Genomic DNA, 17091 nt, shown 5'->3' on the forward strand with positions numbered 1-17091 from the left:
GGTATTTAAGCTAAGAAATTATGCATGTGACCTAGAATGAGTAACTAACCGATCAATTATAAATATATATATTGTCAAGTCTCTTTCTATACACAAGTGGATTTATTTGGTACAATAGTACTACAATTTGAAAAACATAGATGATTTTATATAATCTTTGTATTTGTACAATATACTTCAGAAGTTTATATTTGTAATAATTATGTAAATAGTTCTATTTAATGTTTTACAATTTTATTAATACAAGATGACTATGTTGTAGTATGTTTTTGTAAATTTATGTAAAATGGTTCAGGCATATCACAACTAATTTCCACAAACCGCATTGAACAATGGGAAATGATGTATTATATGATGAATATTTTTTGTATTTATAACTACACCAACTGTGACTAATATCATTTATAGATAATTATTATTGCAAAACACCAGAATACAAATCTATTTAAAAGCAATCAGTAATCTATTTTCATATGATAAATAAATCATTTACTTTAATGTGAAAATAATAGAATAATCAAAATACATAGAATGATGATCTATCTTATATCAATTATGAAAAAAATCTAATATTCTTTAATTAAATTGTTTAATTAGCCTTCTGCTCCCATTATTGAAATGAAAACATGTTTTTACTTTAAAAAATCATTTTCTCACCTCTTCAAATTTCTTGCAAATAAGTGTAAAGGCTTTAAAAATTGCACTTGTATTGCCTGTGACAGTAACAATCCTCTCTGGACATGATCCATCAGAAATGTTTATTTTTGCCCCTGACTGAAATAGTTAAAAATGAATTATTCAATCAATAAAAAATTTAATAGTAAATTTTGGTAATATAAAATAAATGTGTTTAAAAATAAAAAAAAATAGTATTATTTGATTTAGAGTAATAATAGTAATAACAGTTTATACCTCTTCTCTAAATCTTTTAACAATTTCTCCTTTTTTGCCTATAATGCTGCCAACTTCCTATGGAAAAAAATAATAAAAATTTCAATTAGTATATAGCTGTACAATATCTTTAAATAGTTAGATCCAAAATAATTTGTATGTGAAGAAAGCACACTTGGCAAGTATTGTGCAATGTTCTCTTTATAATTAATGCAGTCGGGTTTAGATTTATAGTACAAAAGATTTCCTGTCTGGTACCTAAAAATAGACTGAGCATCGAGCAATTCTTTACAGCAATAATAGATGCAACAGGGATGCACAAAGACAGTTTTAGAGTGGCTGCATTGAATCAGTTTGTTCCTGGCAACATCACATGTTGGTTGACTCCTATACTATGCTTACAATATACATGCATCTATGCAACTATATGTTATAATGTCATTACACAGTATGAAATGATATAATTTTGTCACAAATTGTATGATTAATTTGTTTACTGATTTTTTTTGTAGTTCAATAATATTCAAACATGCAAATAACACTTAAAATATCAATGCATAAAAACTTTATCTTTATGCAAATATATTGATGTGAATAGACACTAACAGGAGCAACTAAAAAAAAATGATAAGAATTTGTGTAAACTATGGCATCTAACATCATGGATTATTTTAATTAGAAAAAGATACAAATCGACAAGTTTGATGAACAGGCCAAGTGTTGATACTTGGCCTCATGCCAAATATACTTTGTATTGGATTACAGCCAATTAAAATTAGGTACTTTGATATATAGGTACATGTTAACATCAATAGGTCTTACTTCTATGCAAACTAAACAAATGTGGTTGTCTCAAATTAGTTTCTCAATTGAAATTATTTACCAATATTATATTGTTTTGCAAATGTTTTTGAAAATCTAATACTAAATTATATTCATACAACTTTAAATGTTACTCATAAAGCCAGCAAGTGTAACAAGTAAACAAGATCTTGTACTAAGCACCCATACAAGTGTTCGTTTCTTAACAAGATTGAAATGCCATGTCATGCTAGAATTCAGTATTTTCAAAATATTTAACCCTTTTACAGTATACTTTAGTGTAAAGTATATAGTATGTACCTATTTTGTCAATTTGTGTCAGGCAAGTATTAGGTTTAACAGATTTAACAACATTTTTTTACAGTATTTATTAGACATATTATACACATTTAAAAGATATATTTTGATCAGCAAATATATAGTAAACCAATTTTTTGAAACATTTAATTATTTATATTGGCATGTTAATGTCAAGAGCATAACATAAGTTACAACAAACAAGGAAACATTTATGGTATTAAAAGCATAAATGTAATACTACTATGTTCTAATACACCAATTGATAAAATTCTTTAAACCTTTCAGATGTTGAGTGGAGATAGATGGTAAATAACTAAAAAAACTATTTTAGTGGTATTTCTAATGTTAGACATAAGAAGAAGGTAAAGTGCACACTTTCACAATAAACAAGACAGTGTTTGCAAGTGCCAATGATTTGAATTCAATAATGGAAGTGCCCATTTCTTACCTTCCCCTGCATAATCAGTCTGATAGTGAGGGTGACTTTGGAGTCTTCCTCGTGGAGAGGCGCGGGGGCTTTCTCCAGTTCCATGCTGGAGGAGGAGTCCGTTGTGTCGCGCGGAATTTTGGCGGCGTACGGGGCTACGTGTGGGCAGGGAACACTCCACTCAATCTAATGGCTGGGACTCGGGGCTCTTGGCACGCACTGCAGGCAGGGTAAGCTGGAAACAGGCGCATATCTCAAAGGAATATTCCAAGGTTTCGAGCGTTCTATAGGTTGTGAGGAACAAGACTAATTGTCAATTATTTATTTACAAATGCTATTGGTATTAAGCGCAACGGAATGAGGGCGGCAAATGAGGATCTAGATGCTATATTAAACTAACTGATCCCAGGTCTGACCGGGTTCTGGGCGACTGTAATGTGAGCCGGTCGTCCCGACTCGCGAACCGTTACTTGAACTCGACTACTGGTTCGCGAGTCGCGACATAACCTCAGCGTCGCGCCTCATGGCTAGCCGACCGGGTTATCGATCTCGCAAATCCCAAACAAATTCCATCGTCGCACTCTTAGAACGCTTTCTTACCTCGTATTGTATTTCTCGTGCAACAATAACATAACAAATCTTAATACTAATATTATCACCAAGATGTGTATAAAAATTACACTTATCACAATTTTCTTAATCACATAAATTAAAAAACTAATAAAATCCGACGTAGATGACGCGTCGGTGTGAAGCTTGTGATTGTCATGGACGACTTATTATACAAGCGCCTCTACCGGTAGGAGGTGAAACTATTTTGACAACTGAGTTTCTTAACCACAGACAAGTAGATATCGGTAAAGTAGCATGCATAATGGGATTTTATTAAAATAAATTAATTTTGGTATTCTATATTAAAAATACAAAATAATAACACGTGTACTTGTGATTTTGCATAAATCTTTAAACATTCTATAAAAATTCTTTTAAGGGTTTTGCTAGCAATAAAATACGTTTTACACTACTATCAAATTCTGAAAACGTTCTTTACATGAATCACACTCACATATTTGATAAAAAAAATTTCTTTATCAATTTAGAAGATAGTCATTACGGTACCCTTGATTTGAATTTATTGTTTTTGGAAACGATTAAAATAAATTTGTCCAAATACATTGCAGTTAAGCTTAGTAATTTCATTGTTAATGATTAGTCAAAATGCGCACACCTGAATACTGTTTACATTAAAAAAGAAAATTTCAAATCTTTTAATTTACAAACAGTTAAATGTGATTTTTGTTTCGGAGATGGTTTGAGCTTCTTGTTTGCTCAATATATGGCTTTGAATGCCTCTGTTTCTTTCAAAACAAAGGTAAATGCTTCTTTAATGTTGTTTTTACATCAAAAGACGTTTTATTATATTATTTTTGTTTTATATGACGTCACACAAATTTCTAACGCTTATTGCAGTAATTATATTTATTCAGTGTGATATATAGTTTTAGTGTAATGTAAACGTTTTTGTTAAAGTTAAAAAACCTTTTTTTAGAACTCTGTCATAATGTATAATCCAAATATTTGTTTACACAAAAGATCCAACTTTTTTGATGTTAACGTAAAACTATTTGTTTAACCTTATCAATTTTTTCCTGAAAAACTAAATACTGTAATGGCCGCTTTAATTATATTTTTGTTATACGTTTCATTTCCAGTATTTAAATCAACATTTTAAAAAAATGGTCTAATGTCAGATTTAATTCTGTAATCGGATATTCGCCATACCAGAATATTTACTGACATTATTTATTATTTATTATCAACATGTGAACACGCGTATAACTTTAAAAAACATTATTGACTATTTTGAATAATATACTTTTATTGTGTTAATTACAGAGTATAGTACTTATTATGTCTAATAAATTTTATATGATGATTTTATATGAATTATGAGATAACGAACAAATTAAAAAGGTATTTAATTTTTTATTGTACATTTTTTAACATTTTTAGTTTCACAGCGGTAACTAATCCTTCTTACTATTTTCGGAGTAACTCAATTCATAGCGTTATGTGTTACAAAATGTTACAATATTGGTATTGGAATTCAAAATAGACATATCTTAAAAATAATGGCAAATTCCAGAAATTATTATCCTTAAAACTTTTCTTTGCAAGAGGAGATGAAGCTTTTATCTAAATGTATTCTAAGTAAAGTGTGTTGTAAATATTGCTTAAAATTGCAACTTGTTTTCAATGACGGTCTCTACGCTAATGGACTGCTTTATTTCTTGTTTGTTTACCGTAGGATCACAGGCAGAGCGTACTTAACGATGCTGCCGCGTTAAATTAGAATAAAACATCTATTATTAAATGCATGGTTTTTTATCTAGTAAAGTATAATGAGCCAAAACACAGGTATCTGATGTTATAACCATAACGACAGTGAAGGACATTTCATTTAAAAATTTTAAGTACTTTTCAATAAAAACTACATTTATTTATGCATTAATCACATTGTTGTTGATTAAATTAGGTGCATAAATTTAAAATGGATTTAGGAAATTTTTAATGAATTGTAAACTGCCTACTAAACCTCATCGATTTCTTATTTGTGAACGATTTTAAAAAAATAAAAGTTTAATTCACACCATTAATAGTCAAGTAACTATTCGCTTATTTTACAATGACTGCTAGCCGTGCTTGAATTGCATAAACAAGTTTTTGTTAACACTAGAGAAATTGAGAGCTGCTTCATTGAGTTCACAATTTGCATGCTTCGTTACACAAACCTGATGACGAAAGCAAATTCAAAACATTTAATTTAGTTAAGCTGAAAATAGGGTACTTTTAAAAATTGTTCGCTGTGGAAATTAATTTGTTGGAAAAGAGTATCATCAAATAGACTATTCATTTATATAATTTAGTTTTATAATTTATATATTGAATTGAAGTTATTTTGTATTTTGAAGCACATTACAAAAAATGATATAGTAAGAAATTAAGTACTCTCATTGTCATATGACAAATAATTGTTATATTACAATAGAAACGCTCAAGATTTTCTGTCGAATGATGTGTCAAGTATTTGGCTAGTTACTTTTTAATTTCATAGTTAAATGTAATCTGTGTTGTGTATGTATCTATGTTAAAAAATGTTGTTTTGATTATGATTTGAGACTTGCAGCCTGTAAAAGACGCACTGGTCCTTTCTTTACTGATAATTTAAAAAGAATAGGGTGGTAAAATTAAAACAACTACGTAAACGTTACGCAAAGGGAGGTCACAGAAAAAATGTTTACGGATGAGGAATGATTTTTGGAATCTTAATCTTTAATAGATTGGCTTGCTTAATCGCCATGATAATTTGGAGTTATTAGTAAACATCCGATACGATTGGCAGTTCAAAACGATAGAAAGAGTGTGTGCTCCTATTGGGCTTCAAGTTTTAGAGAACTGCGGTTATTGCGGCCAGTGAGTGGAAACCACTTCGATTGAGAATACATATAAATATATATATGCATATTTAAATATTTTATATTATATGTTTAAATTCATTTATCAAACTTATACACTGTAATAATGGTAAGTACAACTTAAAAAATGTTGTTTTTCTTTGTTAGTTTAAGTATATACAATTGTGATAATAAAAGGAAGCTCTATATGCACAGCTAAAAGAAGATACGAAAAACAGTGCAACATGCCTGAAATATGGTATACTAAAAGTTATTGAAAAAAGAATACCAGCCAATAGAAAAAGAAAAGGGAAATTACCATATCACCGTTTGTAGCCCATAATCAGCCGAAAAAGCTACAAATTTTATACAATCAAATATGCCAAATGCTTTCAGACTGTATAAATAATGAAACATTAAGACAAAGTAAAGAAGTATTGATAGTTATTCTCACAGATTTGTCGATGATGTTATTAACACTGAGATCATTCCTCAACAGTGGACATAGTTAAACATTATCCTGTTTTACAAAATATGAGATCAGCATAACATCGGAAACTACTGCCCAATCGGTCTTATGTCTAATAAATATAAGATGTTTACTAAAATATTTCTAAAACGCTTAGAAAGAATATTAAACGATAACTAACCCATCGAATAAGCGAAATTCCAAAAAAGTTTCTCGGTGACTGACTATATGTGCAGTGTGCCGAATTATTGAGCAGTACAAGGAATATCAGTTCACCTACTATATTCCCCTTTTCCCTGTGCTTCCATGTGTACATATACTAAATAAAAAGTACTGAAGGAACAAGGTATAGAACATTAAAACGAATGATAAAAAAGGCTATAGTCATAATACTGCGAGAGTTAAACTAGATAAGACAAGTGCCCCTGTAAAAATAGAAAATGGAGTTGGCCAGGAAGGCTACTGTCTCAAGAAATTATTATTTATTTGTTTTATAAATCAATGATTTACATATTTTATTATTCTCAGGGATATTAGAGTTAATATTTAGAAGAGTCGATGGGAACAACATCAGAATCAAAGTAGATGGAGCAGCGTTGACGCATTTAAGATTCGCGGACGATATTGGGTTGTTCGTCTAAACATCAAATTATTTACGTAGAATGGTAAAAGGATTAGCTACTAAAAGCCAGATATATCCTGGGGTTAAGAGGTTATGAAAGACAAAGGACTTTATATAATTCAAAAAAATATTACATTAAAATAAGGAGATGGCAAGGCATATGATACATGGCAACGATAAATGAAGCAAAATAGTTAGGTTATGGTACCCTAGGGTAGGTAAAAAAAAGAGAGACTGTCCACAAAAACGATGGGATAGTGACATCAAGCTAGTGTCGGGAGTGACCTAGTACAGCGTAGCTAAAAACAGGGTGGGATTGAAAGTGGTGAGAATTAATAAACTAGAAGTTATTAGTTAAAATATATATTAATCCTAGTTTTTGAGCTCGTAAAGTATTACTTTTGAAATATCTGAATTACAGCCTTTATTTTTGTTAAGTGTATGTAAACCCTCATCAATTAATAAATGATATTTTCTGTCTATTTAGCTAGCACTGAAGATGAAGCTAAGTATTAAAAAGCTTAATATTAAAGGTGAGTATTAAAAATATGTAAGACGAGCTGCCGGGCAAGAAGGGCTTAAAATAAATATGGACAAGAGAAAATTGGTGTCTAATGTCCATGTCTTTGCCTACTCAAGTGGTTGCGTGTGGTACTACACCCAAAGTTGAGACGGTCATGTATACCTGGGACAAACTGTCGAGCTACGATAGTTCAACTTCAAGAAAGAAATTACTAGCCGAATTCATTTTAGATAAGCAACGTTCAAGAAACTCCAAATCACTTTCTCGTCTAAAATATTGCAATGACTAAGAAAGAAAATCTTTACCCAGTGTGTTACCAGTGATGATGTACGGATTCAAAAGGTAGTCGTATACGACATTAGAATGCTCAAGATCTTCCAGAAATTAATGGAGAGGGCGGAGCTTCGCTGTAAAATTAAATCATAAATGCTCCTTATTTTCGATTCAGATAAACCAAAGTCATCGAAATAGCTCGAAGAATTAACCGCCTGAAGTTCAATTAGTTCCAGAAGATTCCCGAGTGGCGATCACGAACCGCTACACGCATCGTTGTAAGTCCCCCAATGGGTGGGCCCATGGCTTAGTTAAGGTTGCGAAAAGTCGCACGATGCGGGCCAGTGCAAGGCGACCGGTTTTCTTGGCGATTTTTGCGGGAGGCCGATGCCTTGCACTGGACGTCTATCAGCTGATAATTATGACTAAATAATTATTAAAAATTATATCAATCCACTGGAACATAATCCGTAATATAACAGAATCTAACAAAATATTTTCTTATCGGATGTAAAGATAAAAAAGCGAAGAAAATAACTTCATATAATAATTTCACTTTTAATTTTATTATATCTTAAAACGCTAAGCTTTTCTAAACACGAAATATCTTAATAAAGTATACAAGGAGAGTTTCAACCAGTCGTAGATTTAGTAATTTGCAAATTGCGTTTACCTAAAATATGAAACACAACAGTTAGAAGTGAGTACTTAATCTACAACAATTAATTATTACAGTACTGTTTGTTACAAAAACCCTTATGTAGCGTTTTATTCAGACTTACCGCGTCATCGGGATTAATACTAATTAGATATAATTAACTTACAAGAATTTAATTGTGTTTAAATATTAAAAACAGCTTCAGTCAAACAAGGTTTAAAAGTGGTACATGATTTCTGTTCAGCATTTCAAATCATTAAACTGGATAAATATACAAAAAGTGACTTAAATAATAAGATTTTAGAGAAATTATACATTTACACTATTAGTGTTAATAATTTTCTCGAATCGAATTTTTTTTTGTTGAAATCGTATTAAGGCAGTTAGGCTTTACATGACTTTATGATTAAAATTTACTACCGAAATAAATAATAAATAAATAATATTTACTTTAAATATTATAAAAATTAAAATTATAAGTTAATAATATTTTACCTGTTACTGATTACCCTTCTTTGAAGCGTAACATACTGCGACGCTTCTCAACACAGGCGTAACGCAGAATTCATTGAACCATAGAATTTAAATACATATAAAATAAATATTACACACAACCCACATTACTTCTGGTAAAAAAGTAAAATACCCATCATTATTTATGTGAAATCTAGTAAATCAATAGATTTATGAAATTTAAAGAGTAACACGTTGTTATAGAATGAATATTAATTTTGGTGTTTCAAAGATTTGTGTTTTATCTTTGATATTAAATTTGGATAATAAAAGAGAACTTTCTGCAATGTATTTAGTAAAGTTTTACTTTTAAAAAAATGTGTAAATATTATTACAACTTATTACAATCGATAATTATTATAATTTTGCTGTTGTTGATGTTATTTCAAGTATTTTCCTTTGTGTGATAAATGGTAGGTTGGTAGCACAGCCTGGAAACCATCAGGTGGGCTCAGTTAGATGTGGATATCACAATTTTTTCTAGAAAATGTCATATGCACACGAATTTAATATCACCAACCTCGTGTTAGTCAATAGACGCCTACCACGCAAGGCGTAGGCTTTCCCCAAAATCGCTATGATGGCCGGTCTTGAGTTGTCCTGTGAGTCGCACGACCCGATATAATCCTAAAATACAGCCCTACCAGCAGGTTACCATTGTTTGAAAATTAATTAAATTCACATAAAAAATATGTTTACTGACATAAATTAGCGTACAACGCTCAAACAATAATATTCGTTCAGAAAATAAGTTTAAATTTTTTCATTTATGTGCACAGAGACTAATTCCGTGGATGGTTAACCTAGTTTAACAACAGCTGTAATGATTGCGGTATACGAATACAGTATTTAATACTTAGAAATACTAATAAAACTTGCCCACGGCACTATAGCTAGATTAATTATAATTTAGCAGTAGCTAGCTTATGTTGTAGTAATAACAAAAACCAAAAAAATAGTAATAAACATAACAGTTTGATTACCACGACGTGTATTCTATGGAAAAATGTAAGTTACACATAATGTGATAAATGTCACAAAAAGTAGATTTTTTATCCAAACGACATTATTGACTAAGAAAATTCCCTCAATAGCTCGGCAAGGAAGATTCAATCGGCTTTAACTCTCAATCGTTTTTTAAACTAATTAAACTTAATAATCCTCTAACACAAAGCTCTCAGTTTTTGAATTCAGTCATTGTTTTATCTCTACCTTAGCTTTTTTATGCAAATTTCTAAGAAAAATAACTGGGGTGGAAATTGCTTTAAGGGAATGCGAGTCTTTTCGTTTTCTCATAAGATTAAGTAGGATTATATGAATTGAAATAATTTTTGAGGCAATTACTTTTATCATTATAAAATATTAGTCAAAATTAAAATAAACAGAAATTCAGATCCTTTATTATAAAAATGAAAGGAATTGGATCTTATAAACAATAATCTGAAACTTTGTAAAAAAAATGTCGGTATTGTCGGTAATTTATAAAAGCGATTATTTATGTTACACAGAATTTAGTCGTGATAATTATGAAATGATATTAATTTATCATTTCATAATTATTTATGTTACGCAGAATTTCGTCGTGATAATTATGAGATAGCCAGCGTTATTGTAATAATCATAAGATACTTTTGCCATTTGCTTTAATTTATAATTTGTTTAGGTTTATAGGTAATTAAATGTGAATTAATACTCTTAAACGAAGTCACTCAAATTATTTGAATTTTATGTGATTTATATTTGTTGCTATATATGATTATGATATTCAATTCTAATAAAGTAATTGACTGATCGAATATTATTCTATATAATAACATTGTTGACATAACTTTATCTCAAACGTGTACAGTAATTTACCTCCAGGAATTCATGTGAGGCAGTTAAACATATACATACATAACATACCGAGACAATCGAATTTAATGCGGGTGGTAGTTATCGGAATATTCAGTTGATTAAATGGTGTGCGGTGATACTTATGTTTAGATAGGTTTAATCTGGTTTGATTTAGTCATAAAACTTGACTTTTTACAGGGTTTCGTATGATCACAGTTTTTTGTTGCATTTTTTTTGTTTTTATTTTAATAAAAAAAAAACAAATATCGAGTTATATACATAATACGTCGAGTTGAGGCAACCGCATCGGCAAGCCAAGCGTAGGACATCCAACCACAAAGTAAACATACGATTTTTATCAAGATCCCGGAAAGACGCTGGACGCAGACCGTCTACAACCGGTCTGGTTGATAATCTTAACTTTGTCCACCAGTGGATATTGTACGTATTAAATCTAGATGACGAATGATGAATTATGCTTATTCATTATGATTCATCTCATGCATAATATTTTTGAAACCGCTTACAATTTGTCTAAGCTATTATAGAGAAATAACAATCGCTACCTTATCAAAATTAAAAAAATTGAGGGTTTGTAAATCGGACATCAGCTCTTGTAAATTAAATTGAAATAAAATTAAATACATATGATGTATATTACATTATTATTTTGTGTAAAATTGACAATAATGTTTAATTAGATTCGTCATGTAATGTTTCTTGTCGTGTTCGATTGCATAAATAAAATAAACGCCTTTTTTATCATACTGACGTTCTTAAAACTCGCAAACACATTTGTGCCAAAATTTAATAAATAACAATCACGCAATGTATCTTTAGATAAATAGAGTTTGAGATCATTGCTACCGTACTTAAAACTTAGAAAAACGTGAAACAGTTTAAGAAGGCATGCAGAAATTCTACAATAGCCTTGACATACTAGTCTACAACTGTTGAAGAAGTTTGGGTCAAGTTTATTAGAGCTATGGTTGTTAAAATGTCATCAAGTATTTCTCAATATCTTTATGTTCAATGTTTAAAATAAACCTATTAAATCGTTGGTTTTACCCACACACACATAAACCTATTAATAAATATTAGTTTTATTGTAAAAATATACTATATTTTTATCTAAAACTTAAGGCTTTTATTTACTAGGAGAATGAGACGGACGTAATACAGATTATTAAATTTAGTACAGTCGATACAAGATTTACTAGAAATATATAAAAGTTTAGTTTCAATAAATAAAAAATAGATATTTTTTTTGACATATTTACATGCATACTTTTTAATTTTTTTACATTTTTATATTCTACATAGATATGTAAAATAAAAAGTATGATCCAAAATTCCGTGCACACTCAGAACTATGTGGGCACATTTTAATCAAATTTACAATTAATATGTAAAATATTGTTTTGTCTGCCTATACCTATTAATTAAACGTAAAAGTTTTGGAGAAATATTTCGAACATATCGAATAGTATTATTACAATATTCTCAACCTATTTGTAAAATAATATTAGTTTCACGGCATATTTTTTTTATGTTGCTCTTTATTGGGTATTATCACCTAACATTTACGCCGCAAACCAAATATATATAATACTTTGCTTAATTGAACAATGTAATGTTACGAAATCTCATTACATGACCTGATTTGTTTACTACTAAAAGTAATTATGGTTGTAATAAAACTATTCCATTTTTACCCATACGTCTATAGTTTAAATAATCGAAATACTAAAGTACTTAGTTCTTAGTCTGGCCATAAACACTGTTATAATTACAAGTAAATAAAATATTACTTCTGCATTTGAAATCTGTCATTTTTATATGATTGTTCGTTGTATTTTATTATTTTTGCGTCAATATATTGTAACTTATTTTGTAATATTGAAATGTGGTGGGGTGATAAAAAGAACCGAATTGCAGCGATTGTATGACATAAAGTAGGTACGGGTACTAAAAACAATTTTTAAAATCTGCTACGTGCTTTGTGTTAGTCAAATGTTTGTGTGCCGGACTATTGACAGGTACAATGACACCTCTCACCTCACCTCTTCTATTTGTGGTAGAAAATGATCTTTCCGCGCATATTGTGTTTGTACGGAAGAGGCGATTAAAGCAGCAAGAGAAAGAATTCGAAGAAATCCCGTCCGAATTCAAAAGATTTTATCTCGGAAGATAAAGATAGCGCCTGGAACTAAGTTACGTTTTATAAATAGATGGCTTGGGACTTGTAGCCTATTAGAGACGCACTGGTCATTTGTTTACTGATGATTTAGAAAGAATTGGGTGGTGTAATCAAAATAACGCGGTACGCAAAGGAAGGTCACAGAAAAAATATTTTTATGGATGAAAAAATTTTCACAAATGAGCAGCATTTTAACAAACAAAATGACTATATTTATGCTGAAAGCTTCCTAATTAGTCAACAGGGTACAACGTGGACATTATCCGACTTCAGTGGTGGCTTGATAGCGTAGTAACAAAGTTTGAAAAGGCTCAACAAAACATTGGCACACTAGTATCTTTTTAAGAATTGAGTCCCTGAAACAATCCATACCATTGGCAGTTAATAATTTTTCCATAGAAAGAGTGCGTGTTGTGATTGATAACTGGCAACACGCACTCTTTCTATAGGATTTCAAAGTTTTTGGACTGTATTGCAGCTAATGAGACCATTTCGAATAAACTTTATGTATTTCTTATAGTTTTATTAAGGTATTAAACTAACAGACTGTAATAGTAATAAAACAATTATCACTATTACAGTGTGTTAGTATAATACGTAAATAAAAAATGTTTATCTTTGTTATAATATTTATGGCATGATTAAGTATAAGTTGTTTTATTTGTATTAATTGTTAATACATCCTGAACAAAAATTAAAAATAAGTTCCCGTAATGTCGCTGAATGGGGACAGCGCAAGACGGGTCATTGTAGCGAACATTGCTAAGCCATGCACAGGACGTCTGGCATTTGACATGATGGTGATAATCTAAATAAATCAAAACCTACAAAATAAATGCTGGGCCACCATTTAAGTTTTTATTTAAATTAAGTATTTGTTGCTTAAAAAATTTGCCTAATTTATAGGAGTAATCTACTACTATTAGCTAAGCGAGTGGTACAACGAATGTTACTCGCCGACGACTTATTGTTTATTTAGTATTTTCATAAGCTAGAACACGATAAGGCAAGTACGCGGTTCAGTTGATTGTAAGTGATACATCACGGTGTGAGTGGTTGTACAGGATTTTCGAACACAGTAAAGACAATATCGGAGCTTCGCCTGTCCACTGATACTCAACCTTTTTTCAAATAAACTACAAAAATTTGTCACTCATAGACCGTAAAAAAGTTGAAACAAATTTAGATATTGTTTTTTAAGGTTCCTGCGGTTGCGGTTGAACATAAACTTGTTTTATAATTTCTATTAAGGCTTAATTTATTTAACATTTTTGTAATGGAATTAAACCACTTTGAGGAAATTTATTTCTTAAATTATATATAACATTTTGTTGTTTTTTCTTGAAACGTCTTACAAGTTGCAGTTGCAGTGTTCCATGATCACAACTAGCCGTTTATTTATTACTACTAACTAAACTACTAATTGTAATGTTTGTGTCAGATCTGTTTAAAGACCTGGTAAAATCATTTAAAATTACTTTATGTCATACTTTAAACTTTGTGTATAACGTTTCAATATAAATGTAGAAAATTAATTCTCTAATTGTTGGGTTAACCATAAAAGACGTACGCTGGCCGAGGGCCACAGGTTGATTACACCTGACTTGCGATGGTATGCTTCATTAGTCCAGTAATTTCATTAGCTTTGTTTAGAGACAGATGTAAACGTAACGGTAATTACGAAGGCAAAAGTAACCACGTTGAGATCAATCACCAGTAACATAGAATATTCTTTTCCCTAATACAATAGATCATTACTTATCAAGATATTTATTTCAAAATTAGCAAAAACTGATGTATCAGAAATTTTCGTATTAAAATTTGAAAGTTGTTAATAAATTTTATTAGAATATACATTGTTTCCAAATACTGTTGGAGAGTGAGAGTCTACAAAGTTTGCAAGAACTTGATTTTTAGGGCGCGCTAGATATCGCATATATTTTTTACAAATAAATTTTATTAGTTCTGAATGCGTTAGATCAATTATAAAGGATAAAGCCTAATACTACTACGATAGATTTTTGATATACGCCCGTTTACTTCTTCACTGTATTGGAACAAATTTTATTATATTGTTTTTTGTGACTTTCTTCGACGTTATAACTTTTTCGTCTTAAAAAGTATTTCGCGGTATTTTTTTATTCGCGTCCCACCTTAACAAAGCTCGGGATCTCTCGAACCTGAGTTTTTTTCAGACGCTCATTAAGATAAAACCCTGTTTTTCGTCGATGAGCTCGGCAACGATGTCTTCATTTAGAATTCTATTCAGCGTAATTCTACTTAACTAATATTTTATTGAAGAAATAAAATTTTTACTTATGTGCCGTATTTCATAGGAATCGCGTCTGAAGTGTTTTGATGATCTCGGCCGTGTTATCCGTACAACGGCTGCTCTTTGTACGGTCATAACACAATAAACATAGAATGTAGCTTTTTGATATAATATATTTGAGTTATATTTATACCTTAGCCTTATTCCAAATATCCCAGTATCACAATTCTATCGTCGTATACTTTAATGGAATAAAATCAGTTTGTTATTGCTATTTAAAATCAATGCAAACAGTAGTAGCCAATAAAGTAAATTAATATAGTTGTGAATTTAATGGAACTTATAATAATATAAATTTTAAACAAATACACTAATTGAAATTAGTAAACAAAACTATTTTTTATACAACATTATTGAAGATTGTTCCAACTTTTTAGCTCTGTATTGTAATTCATCTTTTCTAAAAAAAAAATATTTTGTAATTGTTGCCTCTTTATTCCTGTATTTATGTTAAGCTTCACTGGCATGAGATAGCTAAAAATGAAAAAAGTTTCATCTGTTCAGTCTAAGCTGTAAATCAATTTTATTCAGTACAAAATATTATTAAAACTGCTATTTAGATCTACATCGCCCGAGGTCCCGCGGGCGAATCAAAATAAAAAGAGACCAGTCCATTAGCGTTTAATCCTTTACTGGTACTCTTTGCATTTGTTTTTCAAATATTTACTACACCGCTGCTAAGGAATTAATGTCTTTAATGTACTTTTATTTTCCAATTACGTTTTAAAACTGACATCGAGTAATATGCTTAAAACAATTTTAAGCTTTCATGTATTTTACGTATATATTGCTGTGTTAGTACTGGCATCATAGAATAGTCAACATAGAATAGTCACCACCCTCTCCACTTGCGATTGCCGTAAGAGCTGGCGTTTGGTTTTAGTTCATGACAAAAATTTTGTTGCATTATTTGTGATTGTACAAGCATCAATATTAATTAACATCTATTATATTGTGCCGTAGTAGTACTGGGGCACAGAATAACCTCCACCCTTTCCTAACGTGGTTGTCCCAAGATCCGGCTAAGGAAAAAGAAATCACGAACGATTCTCTCCCGAACACATTTAAAATAAAATAAAAACTGCGCTTGTCAACAATAAAGGATGTATGTAAATCCTCCCTTATGGATTGGGATAAAAAGTCCTGGCCCTGAGTACCCGATAGCACCGGTATTCTTGGCAGAGGTTCCAATTATGATAACGGCGCAGCAGATGGTGCTAAGAATCTCCGGCAGACGCCCAGTGATCCACCCATTTGATAACTGCCTCTGGTAATACATAATGTATGCACAATGAGGACAAACGTGAAGACTGTAGAGCTGAAAGAGGAACTGAGTGTGTTATATTGGGGACATTTTTGTGTTATTAGTAAATCCGTAGAGGGCGTGGATACAGTCATAAGGTGGAGATGAAGTTTTTGTCCAAAAATTCCACATTAGTAATAAAATTATAACGAGGCAGGGTTTACGTCCTCATACATACCCTCTACTTCACAGGCGAAGACATCAGCGCATATACTTGGCTTTCAGCGAATATCGTTCGGACATTCTGAGTATTGGGAGTACAACCTTGTTCGAAACACTTTTAATAGTAATATAATTTGTAATGAAAGACTCGTGGACAACAATACCGGCACTCTACTGTATCTTCGCTCTCTCTAAGGATTTACGGATTACACAAAAGGTATTGATTACATAGGTAATAAACAATAAATGTCCTTTATTTAAAAAAAAACGAAGTATTGCTTAGTTCCTAATAAGTTTAAAAAAGT

General features: G+C 30.7%; 1 protein-coding gene across 4 annotated transcripts in view; it reads right to left on the reverse strand.

The window, feature by feature from the left end:
* The window catches only part of mub (poly(rC)-binding protein mub), a 167377-nt gene that overhangs the window by 18901 nt on the left and 131385 nt on the right, over positions 1-17091 (reverse strand). For 2 of the 4 annotated variants that reach the window (XM_068775272.1, XM_068775268.1), the window contains exons 1-4: positions 3041-3202; positions 2462-2675; positions 913-969; positions 658-774 (exon numbers count right to left, since the gene is read on the reverse strand). In XM_068775272.1, coding sequence (XP_068631373.1) covers positions 658-774; positions 913-969; positions 2462-2545 — 258 coding nt within the window. In that variant the 5' untranslated portion in view covers positions 2546-2675; positions 3041-3202. Of the gene's footprint in view, positions 1-657; positions 775-912; positions 970-2461; positions 2676-3040; positions 3203-17091 lie in introns of those variants that run through there. The other 2 variants (XM_068775270.1, XM_068775269.1) reach the window with 1 other exon arrangement.

This window comes from Battus philenor, unplaced genomic scaffold (assembly GCF_028537555.1).
Source record: "Battus philenor isolate CCGP_79_NKW_IND1 unplaced genomic scaffold, ilBatPhil1.0.hap1 SCAF_8, whole genome shotgun sequence".
Taxonomy (NCBI): domain Eukaryota; kingdom Metazoa; phylum Arthropoda; class Insecta; order Lepidoptera; family Papilionidae; genus Battus; species Battus philenor.